At 41.8% G+C, this 27,181-nt stretch overlaps 1 protein-coding gene across 1 annotated transcript in view; it reads right to left on the minus strand.

Moving 5' to 3' along the window:
- The window catches only part of LOC147023388 (WD repeat domain phosphoinositide-interacting protein 2-like), a 66,280-nt gene that overhangs the window by 7,216 nt on the left and 31,883 nt on the right, over positions 1-27,181 (minus strand). The window contains exons 7-10 of the mRNA XM_085888758.1: positions 26,160-26,230; positions 9,026-9,127; positions 8,684-8,812; positions 8,401-8,508 (exon numbers count right to left, since the gene is read on the minus strand). Coding sequence (XP_085744884.1) covers positions 8,401-8,508; positions 8,684-8,812; positions 9,026-9,127; positions 26,160-26,230 — 410 coding nt within the window. The remainder of the gene's footprint in view (positions 1-8,400; positions 8,509-8,683; positions 8,813-9,025; positions 9,128-26,159; positions 26,231-27,181) is intronic.

The raw sequence follows: 27,181 nt of genomic DNA on the forward strand, positions 1-27,181 counted from the left end.
TAGCCAAATCACTTGGTCCTGTCATGTCCAAATATCAGCTTCATACTTCAGAATGTGCCTGAGGAATTGTCAGGATGAGAAATAAAATAAATAAGTAATCATTCATTTCAATAAAATCGACATTATCAAAGCTTTTCGACTTGCACTCCTCAGGATAAAACTGTAAGCAGATAAAGAAGAAGCAACAAACTCTCATTTATAAAGTTACAATGTGATGTCCTCAACGTTGATTGGTTGAGAGAAAGAAAGGACGGGATTACCTGATTGGTGGAACCACAGAGCATCATGAATAATGAGTAGGTGGAAATGAACAATCATGTATAATGATAAGGCGGAGATGAATCGCCAAAGTACCGACGGAAACGTAATGCTAATTAGCTGAGGGCTAGTTAGGGGGAGGAGGGGAGGGGTTGTGGTTTTCATGATGACTCAACGTTGACTGTGGTGGAGTTGTCACCAAGTCAAGCCATCATGGTCAAAACAGATTTCAAGTTCAGACAAATTATTTCTGTCCACAAAGAATGGGATTGGTTAACCTGATGAATGTGGCCTCCATTGCACGAAGGTGAGCTAAACTGCGTCCTCTGATCAGGATTTTAAACCAGCTGAGACGATATTGCTCTGCACACTGAGGATTATTCAGTTAATGGAGACCAATTGCAGAGGCACAGGGAATAGTTGTCGTACTGTGTACATTCTTACAAGCCCGAGTTGGCTGTCTCTGTTCGGTTGACTGGCCCCATCTGATCCCCAAAGGGACGTGTTGTTCAATACGATCCTACAAGTGAAGTCTTGCAGCAAGCAGCCAATTAACGCCGACTCCTGGCGCGATTGCTGGGGTGAGCGGAAAGGTGCTGGACATGCTGGGTCTTACCATATGAGGGCATGTCTGGGCGTCACTCAATCAGCACATCCAACGCATGAGCTCAGTGAACCCAGGGGGAGTAAATAAAAAAAGACAGCACAGCTTTGGGGTGAGTGACTTCTGGGTGACTTCTTTGTAAGAGAGCTTCTGAGTTCTGACTGTTCTGGCATCCTGCCCTTTGTGCTGCAACGTGATTTCCAGTGGTCCTGTGCAGCTCCGGTGATTGCACACAGCTCCAGTGGTCCCACGCAGCTCTTGTTCTGGTGGTTCGTGGTCCCACACGGTTCCAGTGTCTCTCTCACCATCCCTGGCTGTCGCGCAAAGCCCATAGCAGAATACATGCAGTGAGAGACAAGCCACCCGGGTAACTGTAAAAGATCCCCCACCACGTGGATAACAGTGCAACACACTACAGATTCCATTCTTATCTCTCTGTCTCCAGCTGAGTACTATGCTCCCCCTTATGATTGTGATAAGGCTTAATTAATGAAGTTCCATCATGGCCCAGAGAGCGTGAAGATAATTATTTTAGTTTTATTTGATATCTTCTGTTTTAACGCATGTGTAGTTGTGTTTCTCTTCATCTCCCCTACTCCCGTTTATTGTAAGAACTCCCACTTGCTAAATGAGAACCTGTATGTGGTCATCGGCAAATGGTCACAATCGCACAGAGAGAATTGGCAGAAAACCCGTTAAGTTGGGTTTTTCCGGGATTCGCGCATTAAAATGCAAGTGAAAAGCGAGTCATCTGTGATGGTTTGCTCGACCACATCTGACAAGCTGATTCACCGCGGTCGTGAGTCTAAGAAAGCAATTCACGCCCAAATTGATGGGTGGATGTGGACGCTTCTCATCCCTTCCCCACCTTGCGTAGCGTCAGTCATTGAAGACCCATGACCGTTACAGTATCCAGACTGTCCTGAATCTGATCACCTCCTCCCTGCTGTCTCCCTTATTTTTAAGCTTATTGTCATGTCATCTGAAAAACTTGAAACGTCGACTCTTAACCCCAATTTCCAAATCTTTGATGTATATTTTAAATATTAATGGTCCTAAAAATGAACCCTGAAGTACCTCACTACTGACATCCTCCCAGCAAAACATCCTCCCACTCACAGCCATTCTTTGCTTCCTATCACGAAGCCAATTTGCAATCCAGTTAGCAACCTAATCAGACACTCCACAAGCTCTCACCTTGGCTAACAACCTCCTATGTGGTACCTTATCAAACGCTTTCTGAAAGTCGAGATATACTATGTCCACTGCACTTCCTTTATCCACCCCATCAGAAACTGCTTCATAGAACTCCAATAAATTTGTTAAAGAAGTCCTGCCTTTAGGAAATCCATGCTGATTGCCTTTAATTATCTTTTGACATATTCTTAAAACACAACATTACCAAATTAACATCTTCAATATCTTCCTACAAGTGAAGTCAAACTAACTGGTCCAGAGCCCCCAAATTCCTCCCTGTATCCTCTCTTTAAAGTGTTGCTACATTTGTTACTCTCCAATCCTTGGGTACCTGTCCTGACTCCAATGAGCTGTTAAAGATAGCCGCAAACATCTCACTTATCTGCTCGGCCACATCCCTCAACACTCTAAGATGTATAGTATCTGGATCTAGAGCCCCAGATCTTATCTTAGCTTTCGGAGATACTTCTTCACATCCTCAATTCCTACTCGTACCCTAAACATTTAGTCCTTGAAGGCTGTCCATTTCTCTGATACAGAATGCCCTCTCATTGGCTTCTCCCAATCTGTGGCATCGAGCTGTCTTCTCATATGCTTCCTGAAATCTAACAGCCTTACTCTATGATCCCTATCTCCAACTCTCACCGGTATTGTTGCACAAACTATGTTATGGTCGCCTGTCCTCAAATGCCCTCCTACCTTCACCTCCTCTGCCACATTGGGATAATTACTTAAAATACGATCTAACATTACACCACTCTCTACAAATAAAAAAAGGAAAAACAGGTGAGATACCTTATCCAACCACTCAATAATAAAAAAGAAGATAGTCTTACATTACACAACAACCCACTTGATGACACAGTTTATGCATGAACAGTTCAACAAACTTGAAATTTGATCGACCATTGTACAAACAGGTGTTTGTACTTGCAAGCCTAATGAGTGGCACAATTGCTGTGTCACAACAGGCATTTTAAGGCCATTTCCCCTGCGAGAGCGGGGGTTCGCCTGGCACAATTGCTGTGTAATTTGATATAATAATATCGTCATTGTATTGAGCAGGTATAGTCCGAAGACGACCTTGTGGCTTGAAACCAATTGGTAACTCAATGGGTGAAACGTCAACGATGCTTCCTGGTGTTGCAATTCCAACAGTACTTTTACATTCATTGGTGTATAAACTGTTCAGTGAATTGTTCAAGCATTTACTCATTGCATACATTCTGAAAAACAACAACAACAACAACAACACATTCAAGATTATTGCCATGCACCTCCAGGCAGCAGTTTGCAACACCCCGAAGGTGAATCTCCTTTAATTGCAAGCTCATACTCTCACTATGTCTCTCCGAAAGGACCGTTTGGAACCCCCCCCCCCATCCACTTTCTCAATAATGCTCTGGAAGAAGACCTTTCTTTGAAGCTTCTGGGTCTCACTATCTGCCATGATCTTTCCTGGGAAAGCCACACTTCCAACCTGGCCTTCAAAGCCAGTTGCCGACTGGGAATCCTCCGTTGTGCGAAGTCCTTCTTCGGCCCACCTGAGCTCCTGACCACATACAAAGCTTTCGTCTGCAGCCTGATGGAGTACTGCTCTCCCCTCTGGGCTGGTGCTCCTGCCTCTCACCTTTCTTGGCTTCACGCTGTGGGAACCAACGCACTTAGGATCATTGGTATCTCCCGCGATGAGGCTGAGTCTTTGGGCCTCTCACTCTCTTACCGCAGGCAGGTCGGTGGTCTTTCTGTCTTTTACCGTCTCCTCTCCGGTCTCGTCCCCCCCTCCTCTGTCTCCGATTTGTCCCCACCACATTTCTGCAGGGCGCTCAAGGTCCGCCAACAACCCCCTTCTGGTAAAACTACCAAAATCACGAATCACTGCTCACCTTCACTCTTTCATTCCTCTTTTTTTCCCACCATTGGAATAAACTCCCTCACTCTGTTTAATCTCACCCTTCCCTTCAGGTCTTCAAAACGGCTGTTCACCACCACCTCTTATCGTCCCCCATCCAAATCCTCGATTTTTTCTACCCCCGTTAATCCACCCCAAACCCACCTCCTTCAAATTCCCTGCTTTCCTTCCTGAAAGTCCCTGTAATGTCCATCTTGTATCCCCCATGTTCCCCGTCCCATCCCTCTCCCTTCCATAGATCTCCTAATGTCCCTGTTCCCCACCGTTTTGTCTTTCCCACTCCCACCCCTCTTGTCTCATACCCCCCTTGATGTGCATTGTGTGTTAGCTCTCACATGAGCCTCGACAAGGTATACAAAAAAAAAAAAGCTCAAACGGCTAATCAGGCTCAGCGGATACTCACTCATCCTCTGAATCTACTAAACTGTTTCAGTTCGAATCAAATTGCACCATGGAAACAAAAGATCAAGTAACACCCACTCAATTAAAAATAAATAATGAATAATAGGCGTTCAAAAACAGTAACTAAATGATACACAAAAATAAGAAACCAATGATATAATCACCAATTATAATTATATGGGCCATCAGGAGAAGTGAAAGGATACGAGGAGAAGGGTTAAAATCAAATGGGGGTGGAAAGTTAAAAAAAACAAAAACAAACATCTAACGAGAAAACAAGATGTGAAATATAATCAGGATGAGGGTGCCACAGATGATTGGCCCAGAGTAAAATAAAGAGCAGGTGGTGGCTTCAGGGGACTGCCATTCCAGATGGCACCAACAGTGCAAACTAGTGGCCTCGGAATGGCCAACCGGAATCTCGTGCTCAGTGCGGCTCCCATCAGGAAATGGCAGAGAAGGGGATGGGAGATTATGATGATAAGGCAGGATGGGAGATTCTGCCCAGATGATAAGGCAGCCTTCGGTGTTGCTACACCCATATTTGGGCCTCTAGCTTTCTGGTGCCAAGCCTGTGGGAACATCGACTCCCTAATAGATACTGCAAAACCAGGAATGCAATCTGTAAGGCAGAAAGATCCCCCAAAAATCCACAAATCCCCATCTGGAAGCCTGTCCCAAGAGCTTGCAGCAGAATCAATGTTCCACTAAATAATCCAAAGGGACAGGTAGTGGTATCACCCTGGGTGGCTGCAAGCAGCCTACCACCTTAAAAAAAACACAAAATTGAGGATGCTAAAAAGATATCAGGCTTAATTGGAGGATATGCTGAATAAAGATCATACCTGAGGGCATTGAGGGAGAGATTACCTTTATCAGCCAAAGCTGTTCACATAATCATAATGGCGGGAACATCCTGTAAACACTGGCATGGAAACCTGGAGTTTGTCAACAATGTACCAAATGTAGCAGCAGATCTAGCTTCGAGAGTCACAAAGGTGTTCAAGGCACACAAATCACCACAGTGGCAGTACGATCTCGTAGATACAGGTGAAAGAGCCTTGAGGGCACCAAAGGCAGACATTTTGCAGTGGATACTGGTGGAACAGCCCCAAGAGCAGCAACAGCAAACTGGCGTAGTCGAATAACAAAGCCGTAAAGAGAGATTAAATCGCAACCAAACCAAAACCACCATCTCCCCCTTCAATGACCATGCAGGACCAAGCGTGCGTTTGTGTGTTTTGTGGCTGTTAGATGAGACAACACTGAAAGGTGCAGATGTGAGCCCTCTGTCTCGATTTTGCTGTTGTGACTCTCAGACCACTTGACACTCACTCTCCTCTCTCTCCATTCTTCCAACTGCTCTTATATGGTGGTGAGAAAAAGTTTGTGAACCCTTTTGAATTTTCTGTATTTCTGCATAAATTTGACATAAAATGTGAGCAGATCTTCATCTCAGTCCTAATAATAGATAAAGAGAACCTGATTAAACAAATAGCGTGCACACACACACACACACACACACACACACACACACACACACACACACACACACACACACACACACACACACACACACACACACACACACACACACACACACACACACACACACACACACAATCTACTTTTCATTTATTTATTGAACAAAATGATCCAACATTCAATTTCTTTGTCGGAAAAAGTATATGTGAACCTCCAGGTTAATCAGCTCAATTAAAGGTGTAATTACAGCCAGGTGTTTCAATCAATGGGATGACAATCAGGAGTGAGTTTGGGTGGCCCTGCCCTGTCTGAAAAACATCAACTTTGTTCATCACCATCATAGTCTGTTCTTCACCACACAGGTTTGTGCAAGCATGTCATGTCATGCAGAAATCAAAAGAGATTTCTGAGGACCTCAGAAAAAGAGTTGTCGATGTTCATCGGTCTGGAAACGGTTACAAAACCATTTCTGAAGATGTTGGGCTCCACTAGTTGTCAGGCAGATGGTGTGCAAATGGAGATAATTCAACATCATTGGTACTCTTTCCAAGAGCGGTCATCCAACAAAAATCACTCCAAGAACAAGGCATACAATAATCCAGGTGGTCACAAGGAACCCCAGGGTAACATCTAAGGATCTGCAGGCCTTTCTTGCATTGGCTGTCAGTGTTCACATCGAATTACAAGGAAATTTTTGCATAGGAGGAAGCCATTTGGCCCATCATGCCACCACCACACCAATAACAGATTTCATAAATCCGTCAAATACCCCTTCCCTTCATGTGCAGCCTTTTGGCTGCTACGCTGGTACTCATTTCGCTGACTTCAGAAGGATGACAGGCTGAGTCAACCACATGGTGTTAATTCAGCAGCCAACGAGGCTTGAACTCAGGACCATAGGATCCCAAGCCACCACCCTAACTGCTAAGCCAATACCAGGTTATATATTATTCACGAGTCCGCCATCAGGAAAACACTGAATAAGAATGGCGTGCATGGGAGGACAGCAAGGAGGAAGCCACTGCTCTCCAAGATGAACATTGCTGCCCGTCTCAAGTTTACCAAAACCACCTGGATGATCCGGATGGCTATTGGAAGAATGTTCTGTGGACAGGTAGGTCGAAAGTGGAACTTTTTGGCTTAAATGAGAAACTTTATGTTTGGTGAAAACCAAACACTGCATTCCAACATAAGAACCTCATCCCAACCATGAAGCATGGTGGTCGGAGTATCATGGCTGGGGGCTGCTTTGCTGCCTCTCGACCAGGATGGCTTGCCATCATTGATGGAACCATGAATTCTGGATTGTACCAGAACATTCTGCAGAAGAATATCAGGGCATCCGTCTGTGAGCTGAAGCTTAACAGAAAGTAGGTCATGCAGCAAGACAATGATCCTAAACACACAGGTAAATCTACAACAGAATGGCTGAAGCAGAAGAGATTTTGCATTTTGGAATAGCCAAGTCAAAGTCCAGACCTGAACCCAATTGAAATGTTGTGGCAGAACTAGAAGTGAGCAGTTCATGCAAAAAAGCCCACAAATATCTCTGAGTTAAAGCAGTTCTGTAAGAAGGAATGGGCCAAAATTCCTCCAAGCCGATGTGCAGAACTGATCAAGAGTTACAGGAAACATTTGGTTGAAGTTATTGCTGCTCAAAAACACGAGGAGGCACACAACGGGACGCCAGACAAAGACGGCGTATTTTTCTGTACATTAATTGCAAGAACATTAGTAGACAATGAACAATTACATCGTGTATGGAACTTGAACCTCTTATTCCAGCATCATGGAAAGAATTCAGATGGGAATGCAAGCCAAGCCAACCCAAGGTTGATGTCAATTTGGTATTGTTCAAAGCAGCTGAGCAAGCACACTGTACAATGCAGATGTATTATGGCTCGGTCTCACTCCCGGCATGCAGCGGTAAATGGAGCATGTGCTAATATGGTGCAGGCACAATGCCAACGTGCTAGTGGAGACGAGGCATCAACTACATTGAAGCATGCCAGTGGGAAATTAAAAAAATACTGGAAAATAATTCCACATGTGCACATGCAAAAGTAAAAGTAAGATAAATAATTTTTTTTAATGTTGGCCATTAAACGACACCAGCCTCAAAGAGCACAGGTTGCTGCTATTCTTATGGAGTCAATGGCCAGTCATAAAAGCTTTGTTTATTACATTGATAGTGTGACTATTTGAGGGAAAAAGTCAACATCCACAAAATTAACCTGCTCAGCATTCTCATCTGCACTGATGGCTCGTGATTCATTGAGAACCCAGGTTGAAATCCCATATGCTTCATGTATTTGTCCCTCGTATGCTGATGTCCCTGAAATTGCCATCGAAGTACACCAATGTCTATCCCGAGCTCGTGATTTATGTTCATGCTCCATTATGAGCCTGTATCAATGTATATTAAAATAAATAAGCAGGCTGAAGTCAAACACATTGAGAAAGTAAGCACGTCATCAACGAATTGTTCAGGTGGTGGACAGAAAAGAAAATTACCAAAACAGTGACGGGGCTTGTAAAGTACCTGTAACAGCACACGAGGCTGCATGTCCCACCAGCTGTTGTATCCAAAGCAAACACCAACAGGTGACCATCCGCCGAGCACACCAACACACGGAGCACACCTCCCAATCTGTGGTTAAAGCAAGTAGGCAAAGTTAACACACCAAGATAGCAAATTGAGGATTGGGATGTCATATAAAAACTGCCAACTGTCCTATTACAAACACTTTCTTCCATCCATTTTATAACACGTATCGCTGTTATGAAGAAAGATGCATTCACAGGACATGAAGTTTGTGATTTACTTGCAAAGAGCACAGCTGTATGGAGGGGCTGGATTCGGAGGTCGGGCCATAGCAAATGCTCGAACTTGTGACATCATGCCAAACACCCAGCCTCCCCACTGCGCCCAGCTTTCTGCTCCATCACCTGAACTAAGAAGAGAAAACGAACCAGTATTCAGTGGGCTGTTACATCAATTCCTCACTTAGAGGAACTCATCATAAAACTGTGACAAATTGTTTTTTTCCCCTGTTTCACAAGGTGGTCACATATAGATAAATACACACTGGGATTTTAATAATAACCCAAAGAACTTTAATATGGCAAGCCTGAGCTGAAGATAATGCCAATGAGTTTGTTGCTACCTGTCACGTGTTGCTCGAAACACGTGGATCGTCTCAGTGTTGCTCGCCGCGGCCAGCCACATGCCTTCTCCGTCAAATGCCAAGGTGGAGATTGAAGCACATCTGGGGGTCATGTTATAATCTTCAGGTCCTGACAACTCTTGAATGACATAAAACTCAAATTGAATTATTTTTCAACTACAAACAATTGATTCACCAAACTCAGCCTCAACGTCCCAAACCCATCGCTGTCAGTATCCACCTTACCCATTTTCACTGAGCTACTCCTGGACTCTGTGTCCTTTTCTCCCAACAGGGTGGAGAGTTTGCTGTCAAACCTCGACTCTGATTTGGCAACCGGACCAGATGGCATCACCCAAGTGTCCTAAAAACCTGCTCTGCTGCTCTTGCTCACCCTCTCTCTGTTCTATTCACCCTCTCATTTGTGCAAGGTCATCTGCCATCTGCTCAGAAATCAGCAAACATCACCGCTCTGCAAACAAAGGTGCAAAAACAGATCCCTGCAACTACAGACCAATCAGCCTTCTCCCAATCATCAGCAAGGTGATGAAATCCATCATCGCTTCAGACATTAAATCCTTCCTCCTCGATAACGGCTTCATTTCTGATCATGAATTTGAATTCAGACCAGGTCACCCTACCCTGGATATGCTGCTTCTGCTCTCCCAACAATGGCTAGAGATCCTCGATGCCAGATATGAAATCAGAGCCATCTCCCGAGACATATCGCGAGCTTTCAATACGGTCTGGCACCCTGCCCTGCTCACAAAACTCTCTTCATACGGTATCCAAGGAAATCTCCACCCATGGCTCACGGACTTCCTTTCCTGTCACAGTCAACGTGTGGCTCTTAATGGCTCTCTCTCATCTCTTCTTCCTGTCCAGGCTGGAGTTCCTCAAGACAGTGTTCTGGGCCCTGTGCTTGTTCTGGTTTTCATCAATGATCTCTCCGACTCTGGAAAATCCACTTTATCTCTTTGCTGATAACTCCACCCTCTGTCTTGCTACCTGTCATCCCTCAGATCGGCACACAGCAGCCTCCTCGTTCTCTGCAGATCTGGATAAAATCACAAACTGGTCAAACATTTGGAACATGTCTTTCAATCCTGACAAATGTCCCACTCTCACTTTGTCTCTCCGAAAGGACCGTCTGGAACCCCCCCCCCCCCCCAATCTACTTTCTCAACAATCCTCTTGAAGAAGTTCTGTCATTCAAGCTTCTGGGTCTCACTATCTGCCATGATCTTTCTTGGGAAGGCCACATTTCCAAGCTGGCCTCCAAAGCCAGTCGCCGAGTGGGCATCCTCCCTCATGAAAAATCCTTCCTTGGCACACCTGAGCTCTGTCTGTGCTCTGTCCCCTAAATATCTCTGCAGGGCACTCAATGTCTGCCAGAAATCCCTTTCTGGCAAAACTGCCAAAATCACGAATCACTGCTAACCTTCACTCTTTCATTCCTCTTTTTTCCCACCTTTGGAATAAATTCCCACACTCTCTTCAATCCCATGATTCCCTCCAGGCCTTCAAAACAGCTGTTCACCACCACCTCTTATCTTCCCCCAACCAAAACCATGATCTTTTCTACCCCTGTTAACCCACCCCAAACCCACCTCCATCAAATTCCCTGCTTTTTTCCTGAAAGTCCCTGTCGTGTCCATCTTGTTTACCTCGTGTACCCCGCCCCAACCCTCTCCCTTCCATAGATCTCATGTCTCTGTTCCATACTGTTTTTGTGCTTCCCTCTCTCCCATCCCTCTTGTCTCCTGCTCACTTTGTTATATGTTCAATGTGTTAGCAATTATACGAGCCTCGACTAATAACACACAAAAAAAGAGACCGTACAAAACTTCTCAGAGATAAGAGGTCTTTTTGTTTCTGCAAAATTATTGGAGTTGTGGTGTTGTGCTATAAGAGGTTTGATAGTTGTTTTTGCTTTTTCAACTTGACCAATTGTTAACCAAATGTTTTTTTTTATTAAGAGAGACTATTCGCAAACAAGTAAGATATGTACCAAATCTCATCACGTATGAAAAAGTTGTGCATCTTCCGTAAACAACATCTACGTGATGGAACAGCAATTACTCGGCTTTCTAATGGAGAACAAAATTATGAAAGATGTCATGCTTAAACATAAAGGTTACTATAATAGTTGAAACTAGAACAGCACGTGGTAGAGCACACAACTCCACCAGGCTGAACAGTTTATGTTTTGTATACCACCGATAGGCCTGGTGTTGAATTAATGGTGAGGGTGGGGTTCCTATGGTCCTGAGTTCAAATCCTGCTTGGGTGCTGAATTAATACCAGGTGGGGTTGACTCAGCCTGTCATCCTTCTGAGGTTGGCAAAATGAGTACCAACTTGCGAGGATAATTGAGCCATTTGAGTATCCTGTGTTGGAGTGGCAACCTGTCCAGGATTGTGCCCAATAGCCCAGGAGACTGCTTCGGCAGCAATGATGCTCTGTACAAAGTAAGGTCCTGATGGATGGGCTGGATCTGGATCCAGATCTTCACCGAAATTGAACCAATTTGTCCTCATCGCACACTCAACATGTCCACCAAGTTCTGTCCAAATCCATCCATTACTTTTTGAGATATCGTGCTACATATTGTTTTTGCCCTTTCTCTCCATCTTGATGAATTACTTAAAATTCTAGTATCCAGATCCAGATTCTGATCTTCATCAAAATCTACGTAGTTTGTCCTCGTCACATACCCAACATGTCCATCAAGTTTCGTCCAAATCCGTCCGTAACTTTTTGAGATATCTTGCCACAGACAAAAGACAGCGAGACAAACAGACAGACAGGGGTGAAAAACATAACCTCTGTCCACCTTTGGTGGTGGGGGTAACTATATGGCTTGATCCATCACTGTAGAAAAGGAATAATAAATACAGATGGATATGCATAATAATAGAATTGAATAAATATGTGTGGGTTTTTCTCATAGTAGAAGCCAATACATGTAAAGGTTGGGCCATGATGCCTCTACAGGCAACTTACATACATACACTTGAAATTTGTGTCAGAACAATGAGCTCTCACCTTCTTTGTTGTGCTAACACAATCACATCGCTGGATCACTTTAACACCTTTCCTGATGAAGTTTCCAGTGTTTTGGGAACTCCGTGTTCAATCGGATTGCCATTTATACACGATGTGAATTCCGACATTCGACAGTTGTCGGCCAATCTAATCAAAGGTGCACAAAACTAAAACATGTGAATGGCTAACCAATGACCGACAAGGGATACTGAAAGAGCAATAACGTTTGTGGTCATTGGCTGTAAATAGTAATGTGCTTTGGGTAAGTTCCACGTAATTTCAGTGTTGCAGGGTGATTCGATGTTCTCAGAAAATACAATAGGAACATAGAGTGGCCTGCAAATGTATACACCCCCCCCCCTCCAAAGTTTTCACATTTTGATGCCACCTGAGCTTATTTCATGATGCTTTCACAATTCACATCATACTTAATATGTAGAGTCTTCACAAACTACTCCAAAATGATAAAGCTAAAAAAATGCAGATAAAATGTGAATAAGTTTGATAAACAGAGAAAAACCAGATGATTCTTAGTTGCATAAGTATTCAACCCCTTTGCCTAATTCATCCCAAATGACTTCAGGAGCAAATTATCTGTTTGAAAGGTTACAAAATAAGTGCAATAGTTTTCACCTGTATGTAATCAATTGTTTAACTTAAAAATTAATCTCCTCCAATTAATTATCAACGGAGTTTTAAGGTCCAAGTCACTTGGACAACCGACAAGGCAAACATGAAGACCAAGGTGCTTTCCAAAGAAGTCAGACATAAAGTGGTGGAGTTCAAGAGAAGGTTTTAAGAATAGTTCAAAGTCACTCATCATCCCTCTGAGTATGGTCAAATTCATCATAAAGAAGCAGAAGACGTATCATACCCCACAGACTCTACCAACATCAGATTGTCCATCCAAACTCAGTAGCCGGGCAAGCAGGAAACTAGTTTGGGATGTCACTGTAAACCCAACAATGACTTTGAAAGATCTGCGGTGCTCTATGTCTGTGATGGCGGTCAGTGTTCATTCATTAACAATATCCCGTTCCATCCACAAAACCAGACTCTGTACAGGTAGCAAGAAAGAATCCATTACTGAAAAAGATACATCTAAAAGCTCATGGAGTTTGCGAAAAAGTATTTTAATGATATTGCAGGTATGTGGAGAAAAGTTTTGTGGTCAGATGACACAGAAAATGAACTTTTTGGTCTAAATTCAAAGTGTTATGTCTGGCACAAGCCGAACACTGCACATCACCCAATCAACACCATCCATATTGTCAAGCATGGTGGTGGCAGTGTCATGTTATGGGCCTGCTTTTCATCAGCAGGGACTGGCAAGCTTGTCAGGATAGAAGGGAAAATGGATGGTGCAAAGTGCAGTAGATTCCTTGATGAAAACCTGCTTGAGTGAGCCGTGAATCTGAAACTGGGTAAGAGATTCACATTTCAGCAGGACAATGATCACCTGAAGCACAAAGCTAAAGCCACAATGGAGTGGCTGAATAAGAAGAAAATAAATGTTCTTGAGTGGCCCAAAGTCCTGACTTGAACCCAATCAAACATTTATGGCGAGACTTGAAGATTGTTGTCCATCGACAATCTCCGTCAAACTTGGCAGAACTCGAGCAATTTTCACGTGAAGAATGGGAAAAAGTTTCACCATCTCACTGCGCAAAGCTGGTAGAGATCTACCCAGAAAGACTCGTAGCAGTCATTGCTGCAAAAGGTTCTTCCATCAAGTACTGACCGAAGGGACTGAATACTTTTACAACCAGTGAATTTTGATTTGTACATGTTTTTTGAAGATACTCCTGACATGAAACCTCCTTCAACTATAACAGTGTTTAGATTGATCTCTTCAGTTATGAATAAAAAAGTTCATTTGGAAAAATTGTTTCTACATAATTCATAATTCATCTAAATGTGGCATTATTGGTAGGGGGTGAACACTTATGCAGGCCACTGTGATGTGCTGATAAACCATACAGAAAAATTTGATCTTGGTGATTATCATCTCTCATCTCCGTGATTATTGAAAAATATAGCTTGGCTCTATGGTACCCATCTCGGTGATTATCAAACAATATACCTTCGCTGTACGGTCCTCATCTCAGTGATTATAGAACAATATAGCTTCGCTGTATGGTACTCATTTCAGTGATTATCAAACAATATACCTTCGCTGTACGGTCCTCATCTCAGTGATTATAGAACAATATAGCTTCGCTGTATGGTACTCATTTCAGTGATTATCGAATAATATAGCTTCGCTGTATGGTACTCATCTCAGTGATTATCGAATAATACAGCTTCGATGTATGGTACTCATCTCAGTGATTATCGAACAATATAGCTTTGCTCAATGGAACTCATCTCAGTGACTATCGAACAATATAGCTTTGCTCAATGGAACTCATCTCAGTAATTATCAAACAATACAGCTTTGCAATGTGGTACTCATCTCAGTGATTATCGAACAATACAGCTTCGCAATGTGGTACTCATCTCAGTGATTATCGAATAATATAGCTTCGCTGTATGGTACTCATCTCAGTGATTATCGAATAATATAGCTTTGCTGTATGGTACTCATCTCAGTGATTATCGAATAATATAGCTTCGCTGTATGGTACTCATCTCAGTGACTATCGAACAATATAGCTTTGCTCAATGGAACTCATCTCAGTAATTATCAAACAATACAGCTTTGCAATGTGGTACTCATCTCAGTGATTATCGAACAATACAGCTTCGCAATGTGGTACTCATCTCAGTGATTATCGAATAATATAGCTTCGCTGTATGGTACTCATCTCAGTGATTATCGAATAATATAGCTTCGCTGTATGGTACTCATCTCAGTGATTATCGAATAATATAGCTTTGCTGTATGGTACTCATCTCAGTGATTATCGAATAATATAGCTTCGCTGTATGGTACTCATCTCAGTGATTATCGAATAATATAGCTTTGCTGTATGGTACTCATCTCAGTGATTATCGAACAATACTGCTTCGCAATGTGGTACTCATCTCAGTGATTATCAAATAATATAGCTTCGCTGTATGGTACTCATCTCAGTAATTATCGAACAATACAGCTTCGCAATGTGGTACTCATCTCAGTGATTATCGAATAATATAGCTTCGCAATGTGGTACTCATCTCAGTGATTATCGAATAATATAGCTTCGCTGTATGGTACTCATCTCAGTGATTATCGAATAATATAGCTTCGCTGTATGGTACTCATCTCAGTGGTTATCGAATAATATTGCTTCGCTGTATGGTACTCATCTCAGTGATTATCGAACAATATAGCTTTGCTAAATGGAACTCATCTCAGTGATTATCGAACAATACTGCTTCGCTATGTGGTACTCATCTTAGTGATTATCAAACAATATAGCTTGCCTCTATGGTACTCATCTCGGTAATTATCGAATAATATAGTTTGGCTCTATGGTACTCATCTCCGTAATTATCGAATAATATAGCTTGGCTCTATGGTACTCATTTCAGTGATTATCGAGTAATATAGCTTGGCTCTATGGTACTCATTTCAGTGATTATCGAATAATATAGCTTGGCTCTATGGTTCTCATTTCAGTGATTATCGAATAATATAGTTTGGCTCTATGGTACTCATCTCGGTAATTATCGAATAATATAGTTTGGCTCTATGGTACTCATTTCAGTGATTATCGAATAATATAGCTTGGCTCTATCGTACTCATCTTGGTAATTATCGACTAATATAGCTTGGCTCTATGGTACTCATTTCAGTGATTATCGAATAATATAGCTTGGCTCTATGGTACTCATCTCGGTAATTATCGAATAATATAGCTTGGCTCGATGGTACTCATCTCGGTAATTATCGACTAATATAGCTTGGCTCTATGGTACTCATTTCAGTGATTATCGAATAATATAGCTTGGCTCTATCGTACTCATCTCGGTAATTATCGACTAATATAGCTTGGCTCTATGGTACTCATTTCAGTGATTATCGAATAATATAGCTTGGCTAAATGGAACTCATCTCGGTAATTATCGAATAATATAGCTTGGCTAAATGGAACTCATCTCGGTAATTATCGAATAATATAGTTTGGCTCTATGGTACTCATTTCAGTGATTATCGAATAATATAGCTTGGCTCTATGGTACTCATTTCAGTGATTATCGAATAATATAGCTTGGCTCTATCGTACTCATCTTGGTAATTATCGACTAATATAGCTTGGCTCTATGGTACTCATTTCAGTGATTATCGAATAATATAGCTTGGCTCTATCGTACTCATCTTGGTAATTATCGACTAATATAGCTTGGCTCTATGGTACTCATTTCAGTGATTATCGAATAATATAGCTTGGCTCTATGGTACTCATTTCAGTGATTATCGAATAATATAGTTTGGCTCTATGGTACTCATCTCGGTAATTATCGAATAATATAGTTTGGCTCTATGGTACTCATTTCAGTGATTATCGAATAATATAGCTTGGCTCTATCGTACTCATCTTGGTAATTATCGACTAATATAGCTTTGCTCTATGGTACTCATCTTGGTAATTATCGACTAATATAGCTTGGCTCTATGGTACTCATTTCAGTGATTATCGAATAATATAGCTTGGCTCTATGGTACTCATCTCGGTAATTATCGAATAATATAGCTTGGCTGAATGGAACTCATCTCAGTAATTATCGAACAATACAGCTTCGCAATGTGGTACTCATCTCAGTGATTATCGAATAATATAGCTTCGCTGTATGGTACTCATCTCAGTGATTATCGAACAATATAGCTTTGCTAAATGGAACTCATCTCAGTGATTATCGAACAATACTGCTTCGCTATGTGGTTCTCATCTTAGTGATTATCAAACAATATAGCTTGCCTCTATGGTACTCATCTCGGTAATTATCGAATAATATAGTTTGGCTCTAAGGTACTCATCTCGGTAATTATCGAATAATATAGTTTGGCTCTATGGTACTCATCTCGGTAATTATCGAATAATATAGCTTGGCTCTATGGTACTCATTTCAGTGATTATCGAATAATATAGCTTGGCTCTATCGTACTCATCTTGGTAATTATCGACTAATATAGCTTGGCTCTATGGTACTCATTTCAGTGATTATCGAATAATATAGCTTGGCTCTATGGTACTCATCTCGGTAATTATCGAATAACATAGCTTGGCTAAATGGAACTCATCTCGGTAATTATCGAATAATATAGTTTGGCTCTATGGTACTCATTTCAGTGATTATCGAATAATATAGCTTGGCTCGATGGTACTCATCTCGGTAATTATCGACTAATATAGCTTGGCTCTATGGTACTCATTTCAGTGATTATCGAATAATATAGCTTGGCTAAATGGAACTCATCTCGGTAATTATCGAATAATATAGCTTGGCTAAATGGAACTCATCTCGGTAATTATCGAATAATATAGTTTGGCTCTATGGTACTCATTTCAGTGATTATCGAATAATATAGCTTGGCTCTATGGTACTCATTTCAGTGATTATCGAATAATATAGCTTGGCTCTATCGTACTCATCTTGGTAATTATCGACTAATATAGCTTGGCTCTATGGTACTCATTTCAGTGATTATCGAATAATATAGCTTGGCTCTATCGTACTCATCTTGGTAATTATCGACTAATATAGCTTGGCTCTATGGTACTCATTTCAGTGATTATCGAATAATATAGCTTGGCTCTATGGTACTCATTTCAGTAATTATCGAATAATATAGTTTGGCTCTATGGTACTCATTTCAGTGATTATCGAATAATATAGCTTGGCTCTATCGTACTCATCTTGGTAATTATCGACTAATATAGCTTGGCTCTATGGTACTCATTTCAGTGATTATCGAATAATATAGCTTGGCTCTATGGTACTCATCTCGGTAATTATGGACTAATATAGCTTGGCTCTATGGTTCTCATTTCAGTGATTATCGAATAATATAGCTTGGCTCTATGGTTCTCATTTCAGTGATTATCGAATAATATAGCTTGGCTCTATGGTACTCATTTCAGTGATTATCGAATAATATAGCTTGGCTCTATGGTACTCATTTCAGTGATTATCGAATAATATAGCTTGGCTCTATGGTACTCATCTTGGTAATTATGGACTAATATAGCTTGGCTCTATGGTTCTCATTTCAGTGATTATCGAATAATATAGCTTGGCTCTATGGTACTCATTTCAGTGATTATCGAATAATATAGCTTGGCTCTATCGTACTCATCTTGGTAATTATCGACTAATATAGCTTGGCTCTATGGTACTCATTTCAGTGATTATCGAATAATATAGCTTGGCTCTATGGTACTCATCTCGGTAATTATGGACTAATATAGCTTGGCTCTATGGTTCTCATTTCAGTGATTATCGAATAATATAGCTTGGCTCTATGGTTCTCATTTCAGTGATTATCGAATAATATAGCTTGGCTCTATGGTACTCATTTCAGTGATTATCGAATAATATAGCTTGGCTCTATGGTACTCATCTTGGTAATTATGGACTAATATAGCTTGGCTCTATGGTTCTCATTTCAGTGATTATCGAATAATATAGCTTGGCTCTATGGTACTCATTTCAGTGATTATCGAATAATATAGCTTGGCTCTATCGTACTCATCTTGGTAATTATCGACTAATATAGCTTGGCTCTATGGTACTCATTTCAGTGATTATCGAATAATATAGCTTGGCTCTATGGTACTCATCTTGGTAATTATGGACTAATATAGCTTGGCTCTATGGTTCTCATTTCAGTGATTATCGAATAATATAGCTTGGCTCTATGGTACTCATCTCGGTAATTATCGAATAATATAGTTTGGCTCTATGGTACTCATCTCGGTAATTATCGAATAATATAGCTTGGCTCTATGGTTCTCATCTCGGTAATTATCGAATAATATAGTTTGGCTCTCGGGTACTCATCTCGGTAATTGTCAAACAATAAAGCTTGGCTCTGTGGTACTCATCTTAGTGATTATCGAACAATATAGTTTGGCTCTCGGGTACTCATCTCGGTAATTGTCAAACAATAAAGCTTGGCTCTGTGGTACTCATCTTAGTGATTATCGAACAATATAGCTTGGCTATATGGCGTCTCAGAGTTGTATTACCTCGAAGAACACTCACAAACACTAATGAACAATAACGATTTGTCCACCAGCATGGAATTTGCCAGCTCTACTCATTTACATTGCTTCAAGGTCATCAATTTACCAGGTATGCACTGGGGTAGGAGAAAGATTATGAGAAAATTAATTTGAAAATGAAAGAAGGCATATAGGAGAGAGGAAGGAGGTGAGGTGAATGTGGAAAGATGGAAGAGAGGGGAAAGACATTTAGGACGAGGAGAGAGAAGAGGTCGCCATCGGGTATTACCCTGGACCACCACTCAAAGACAATGGTCACATGGATTGTCACAAGTGCACATTAACACCAGTCCTGGACAGTGCCCTTTCTGCCTTATTTACTTCGTCAGACCAAAATGATCATTATATACATTATGGTGGATGCCTTTTATGAGGGTGGGAGTTGGTGGGGATATAATTTATATCTTGTTTGAGGATAATGCATCTCCAGGTTATTTGTGACACTAACATGGAACATTCCAGCTATGGTCGTCTCAAAATCTGGAATACCACCTTCCCTCAAATCTTACCCTGTCTAGAAACACTAATATTTTTTCTAAATAAATAGTTCAATGCTCATCGAAAATTCTGAACAACAGAGGGTGAGATGTGTTTGCATCGTAGCAATGCAACATAAAGGAACTTGGATTGGGGGACAAACTGGCAAGGAATGAACAGATACACAACACAATGAGTTGGGATGTATGGACAGACCAAGGAAAAAGAGAGAGGGATAGGAAAACAAAGGGGATGTGAGGAGACAGTAAAAGCCTAGAAATAGGCAAAACATGAGAAAAATACCTTTGCAGGTGGACTGGAGGGAGGATTCAGCAAAAGTAGAACAGGTAGAGGTTAAGAATGCGGAATGGAGTGAGATGATAGTGGATCTCAATGTTAAAGGAGTACAGAGAAGAACATATCTAAACTATATCCAGGGAGGTAGTTCCACAGAGGTGAGAAGAGGTGGACAAAGGAGAGAAGGTGAGCAGTAAGCTTAGGTTTAAGAAGGATAAGGTACGAGTTACTGGATGAGTATATGTGACCTGTTTTTTTTTTAAATTAGCTGACCTGGAACATTGTTCAGGTGAGGTATTAGCATCGTGAGGTGTCTGTCGTCAGTCAGTCAGTCAGTGAGTAAGTCAATATGTAAACACTCGGATCTTCTTCTCTGAAACTACGCAAAATGATTTGGATGAAACTTGACCACAACCTTTATCTCTCCAGTGATGGACTAAAGTTTGTTCACGGCATTAAAAAACAAAATTCAGGGTCTATGGGGATTTATGGGGGGTCAAAGTGATTCCAGGTTTGCTCCCACCAAATAGGTATTTGCTTTCTTCTCTGAAACTACACACACACACACACACACACACACACACACACACACACACACACACACACACACACACACACACACACACACACACACACACACACACACACACACACACACACACACACACACACACACACACACACACACACACACACACACTTTGGATGAAACTTGACCACAACCTTCATCACCTGTGACGCTCAAACTAATACCGTTGTCTTATTTTCAACAAATTTTGAAGAACTTCTGAGGACCAAGGCCTTCTGATGCCTTGCAAGTCCCATCAAAGAATTGCATATTAAGGAGGTAAATTTAAAGGTCAAAGGTCATGACGATTTTGGGATCGCTGCTTTTGACTTCTCAAAAAGTATATTCACCCGATTTAGATGTAATTTGGTAGGAATAATCTCTACATGGTGCTTTCACAAGTTCATTCAAACCATCGGCTAATTTACATACTCTGTGGGTCATCCACACCTAGTAGTGGTCCCCTGGTTCTCCCAGGTCAGTGCAGGGGTATTGCCCCTATTTTTTTATTTATTGGGGTGTCGGGATGAACAAACACTCTGTGATGCAAGGAACAAATCATTATATATCTATATCAATATATATATATATATATATATATATATATATATATATATATATATATCATTATATATCTATATCATTATATATCTATATCAATATATATATATCAATATATATATATATATATATATATATCAATATATATATATATATATATCAATATATATATATATATATATCAATATATATATATCAATATATATATATATATATATATCAATATATATATATATATATATATATATATATATATATATATATATATATATATATATATATATATATATATATATATATATATATATATATATATATATATATATATATATATATATATATATATATATATATATATATATATATATATATATATATATATATATATATATATATATATATATATATATATATCAATATAAGCCTGGTGTTGGCGCAGTGGTTAGGGCAGCGGCTTGGGATCCAAGAGGTCCTGAGTTCAAGCCCCGTTCAGCCACTGAATTAATACACCAGGGGGTTGACTCAGCCTGTCATCCTTCCGAGGTCGGCGAAATGAGTACCAGTATACTGCGCCGGTGTATACCCCGGTTAAAATAGGTGTACCATATCCCTGTGTCATAAGAGGCGACCAGGGTTGCGTCAGGAAGGGCATCCGGCGTAAAACATGTGCCAAATCACTATGCGGATCATAATGGATGATCCGCTGTGGCGACCCCTAACGGGAGCAGCCGAAAGAAGAAGAAGAAGATATATATATATATATATATATATATATACATATATACACACACACACATACACATATATGCATATTTTTATATATATATACACACACATATGCATATATATATATATATATATATATATATATATATATATATATATATATATATATATATATATATATATATATATATACAGCTCTGGAAAAAATTAAGAGACCACTGCAAAATTATCAGTTTTTCTGGTTTTACTATTTAAAGGTATGTGTTTGAATAAAATGAACATTTTTTGTTTTATTCTATAAACTACTGACAACATTTCTCCCAAATTCCGAATAAAAATATTGTCATTTGGAGCATTTTTTTGCAGAAATGACAACTGGTCAAAATAACAACAAAGATTCAGTGTTTTCAGACCTCAAGTAATACAAACAAAACAAGTTCATATTCATTTTTAAACAACACAATACTAATGTTTTAACTCAGGAAGAGTTCAGAAATCAATATTTTATGGAATAACCCTGATTTTCAATCACAGCTGTCATGCGTCTTGGCATGCTCTCCACCAGTCTTTCATATTGCTGTTGGGTGACTTTATGCCACTCCTGGCGCAAAAATTCAAGCATCTCGGCTTTGTTTGATGGTTTGTGACCATCCATCTTCCTCTTGATCACATTCCAGAGGTTTTTAATGGGGTTCAGGTCTGGAGATTGGGCTGGTCATGACAGGGTCTTGATCTGATAGTCCTCCATCCACACCTTGATTGACCTGACTGTGTGGCATGGAGCATTGTCCTGCTGGAAAAACCAATCCTCAGAGTTGGGGAACATTGTCAGAGCAGAAGGAAGCAAGTGTTCTTCCAGGACAACCTTGTACCTGGCTTGATTCACGAGTCCTTCACAAAGACAAATCTGCCCGATTCCAGCCTTGCTGAAGCACCTCCAGATCATCACTGATCCTCCACCAAATTTCAGAGTGGGTGCGAGACACTGTGACTTGTAGGCCTCTCCAGGTCTCTGTCTAACCATTAGACGACCAGGTGTTGGGCAAAGCTGAAAATTGGACTCATCAGAGAAGATGACCTTACTCCAGTCCTCTACGGTCCAATCCTTATGGTCTTTTGCAAACCTCAGCCTGGGTCTTCTTTGCTTTTCATTGATGAAGGGCTTTTTTTCTGGCTTTGCACGACTTCAGCCCTGCCCCTAGGAGCTTGTTTCGAACCGTCCTCGCCGTGCACTTCACCCCAGCTGCCGTTTGCCATTCTTTTTGTAGGTCACTTGATGTCATCCTACGGTTGTTGAGTGAAATTCGAATTAATTGGCGGTCATCCCGGCCAGTGGAAAGTCGTTTTCACCCTCTGACAGTCTGTAGCTTTGTTGTCCCCAATGTCTGCTGCTTGACCTTGTTCTTATGAACTGCCGTCTTTGAAATTTTAAGGATGGAAGCAACGTGACGCTCACTGTATCCCTCTGCCAGTAAAGCCAGAATTGAACCCTTCTTTTCCTCACTCAAAACTTTCCTTTTAAAACTCTTTTGGCATGGTCAGTAGTTATTTTTTTGATTCCAATCACTTTTGAGGTACTACTAGCACTGTTTTTGCCATCCAGCTGGTCCTATTGAAAGAGGATAGTGATGACCACAGCAGTGGTTTTTATACTTTTCCTTGTTAAATAAGATTCGGTTCAGGTGATCACCTAATCAGTACCTCACCAAGTAGAATGAGGTGTGCCTGTGTTGGAATTCAACACACACTGGAATGGAATGGCTGCCGCCATCCATGTAGAGATCAGGTATGGGAGCATGTGCCAGAACAGCGCGTCGCTGCGTCCACTTTCCACCGGTATTCCAGGGGCCTCCATCTGGCCATCCCCCAGGCAGATGCCAGGCCCATCCCCATCTCCTTGAGATGATGGTCAACCTGTTGCAACCATGAGGCATGTGGTCGGCCCACTGGCCTCCTCCACTCGCTGAGAGAATCTGGTGAGCAGGATCAGCATCAGGAAAACGAGCCACATGTCCATACAGCCGCAACTGACGCTCACGGACTAAGCAGGTAACACATCTCATCCGAGTCTTTCTCAGCAACTGCTCGTTGGACACAAAATCCAACCAGCGATAGCCAAGGATTCTCCGAAGAGACCTGGTACCAAAGGAATTAAGTCTCCGTTTCAGATCCTTGGTCAGAGTCCAAGTCTCGCACCCATAGAGCAAGACTGGAAGTACCAAGGACCTGAAGACTCGGACTTTCGTCCTCCCGCACAGGTACCGGCAGCACCACACCCCATGATCCAGTGAATCCATGACTCCCCAGGCCCAACCCAGACGTCTATTGACCTCTGACTCGCAGCCAGCAGAGACATGAATATCACTGCCAAGGTAAGTGAATCTCTCCACGACCTCAACATCCTCACCACAAACAGACACAGACAGGACAGCAGCATCCAAGATGTCACCGAAAGCCTGGATCTTAGTTTTGACCCAAGACACCCGCAATCCCAATGGCTCTGACTCCTCATTCAGCACCTCGAGGGCCCCCAAGAGGATGTCTAAAGTCTCCGCAAAGATGAGTGCATCATCTGCAAAATCAAGGTCCAAGATCTTGACATTCCCAAACGATGCACCGCAACTTGATCTCTCCGACATCCTCCCTAGAATCCAGTCCATACAAGTGCTGAAAAGTGTGGGGGCCAGTACACACCCCTGACGAACTCCAGTAACAACTGGAAATAAGTCAGAGATGGTACCACCACACTTCACAGCACGCTCAGTGCCAGAGTAGAGTTAAGACATCAGATCGATCAGTTTTGGTGGCACCCCACGAAGACCAAGATTCCTCCAGAGGACATCCCGATTCACTGAATCGAACGCTTTACAGAGATCAACATAGGCTGCAAGCAGCCACTGCCGAAACTCTCGTCTGCGTTCGGTGAGGACACAAAGTGCAAGGATACGGTCAATCGTTGACCTCTTTGGTGTAAAGCCTGACTGCTCTGGACGCTGGTGCTCAAGCAGATGGTGGCGAACCCTATCAAGAATTATCCCTGCAAAGACCTTGCCCGGCACTGAGAGCATCGTCACCCCTCGGTAGTTATTGCAGTCTTGGTGATCACCCTTCCCTTTCCAGATAGGGACAACAAGGCCCCTCTTCCAGTCAGTTGGGATGATGCCTGTGTTCCAGGCAGAGCACAAAACTGCATGCAACGACACGAGTGCAGCATTTCCACCAGCCTTGAGAAGTTCAGCATGGATGCCACAGATCCCTGGAGCTTTGCCCCGTTTCAACTGGTTCACCGCAGCCCGTGTTTCCACAAGCGTAGGTGGACCACAGTTGATCCGAGGGTCAGCAACAGGGATTGTAACACCCTTGACGTCCAACTCGACAGTTGGGGGATCAGCCTGGTACAACCGCTCAAAGTAACCGGCCCAGCGGGCCTTCACTTCAGACTCCTCTATCAAGAGCCTACCACTCTCTGCTCAAACTGCAGTGCTCCGATGGATGGGCTTGGATGAACGTAATGCGCGAATTCCCCTGTAAGCAGGACGAGAATCACCTGTCCACAGGTGATGCTCTACCCCCTCACAGATTCCTCGCACATAGGCCTCCTTGTCCACCCTCAGTGCACGTACAGTTTTACGCCTCAGCTCCGTGAACAGCTCAGCTCTGCCATTCAGCCTGGCCCTGCGACTCTGGTCAATGGTATCCAGTGTCCCTTGAGAGACAAAATTCTTCTTTGCCCTGCGGTGAGCTCCAAGGCATCCACCGGCAACATCAAGGACGGTGGTCTTGAAGGCGCTCCACAACTCTTCAGGACCCTTCAGGACCCCAAGTGTCCACTCAGCCTGTTCGCAAACTCCTCAGCTACTCTCTCATCCCCGAGCTTGGCAACATCCAGCCTCGGCTGGGATGGTACCATTCTCCAGGATTTAAGGTGCAGCTTTAGAGTTGCTACAACAAGCCTGTGGTCAGTATTGAGGAACTGAGCACTCCGGTCGACCCTGCAGTTCTGGATCATCCTCCATGATCTAATTGAAATATTTTTTATGCTGATTTAAATATTTTTTGGAGTGGTCTCTTATTTTTTCCAGAGCTGTATATACATATATATTTTTTTTCTTTCAAATAGTAACCAAAGTATTGATTAAATCAATGTTTTTTTTAATTTTATTTGCGACTTGATAGTTCCACCTCTCCTGTATGTAGGAATAACCTTCGAGAGCATTTATGATGTGGAAGAAGTTTTGAGCCTCACCTTGCCAAACCCCTGCGAAACTCAAAGACGCGCTGTCCATCAGGAAGTGAAAACACACGGATGACAGTACCCTGTGCACCAAACAGATACAATGAAAATTAAAACATTTAGGTTGGCATCTGATGGGTGAGGGAACCAGAAGGCATGAAGTGTACTTGTACATGATTCCTTTACACCTTACTTTTACAGCGAGACATCTAAATAATGCTCTTCGTTGTAAATATATTCAACTATGGTGATCAACAAACCCTCCTGATTGAAATCTTATTACCATTTGTTGAGGGGAATTTGGGGGAACAGACTTTTCATAACAAGTACAGGTTGTCCACAAATTACGGTTTCAAATTCAAACCATAATGAAAAAAATAATGAAATAGCATATAATGATGTGCTTTACTTCATGTGAAAGAAGATTTCTCAAAGTTTTATTGTTAAGATTTATCAAGGTCATTATCAGTCCACTTCTATGTGAGCACTCCTTGTCACACCTAACATGTTGAGGCAATACTACACTTCCTTCCAGGTTCGGTTCAGCATTTCTACATTTATGGTCTCAATTGCAGCCTTTGTCTTCCTCTTCAGATTCGTAATATTGATAACCCTCTTTCAGTACACCATGTCCTTCACATAACCCCATAGAAAAAAAAAATCCAGCGGGGTTATGTCCAGCAAACAAAGTGGCCACAGAATCAGAGCATCGCACCCAATCCGTCGAACATTGAAGTATTCATTGAGGAAATCACACACTATCAGACTCTAGAGTGGGGCAACCTCTGGTTGCAGGTACACCAATTCACGGTGTACAAAGTTCTCCAAAATATCCAGGGAATTGTTGGACTTCATTGTGGCTCCAGTAAAGGAGAATGGCCCAATGAGTTGGTCATGCATTAGACCACACCACTCGTGGGCTTTTATACCCAAGCTCTCGGATCTCATGGGCTCAGAGTCCCAAAGTCTGGCAATATATCTGTTAACCTTCTCTGAAACGTGGAAAGTGGACTCTTCTGAAAAGAGCATGCATC

This window comes from Eptatretus burgeri, chromosome 7 (genome assembly GCF_056783735.1).
Source record: "Eptatretus burgeri isolate ZD-2024b chromosome 7, Ebu_testis_v1, whole genome shotgun sequence".
NCBI classification, from domain to species: Eukaryota; Metazoa; Chordata; class Myxini; order Myxiniformes; family Myxinidae; genus Eptatretus; species Eptatretus burgeri.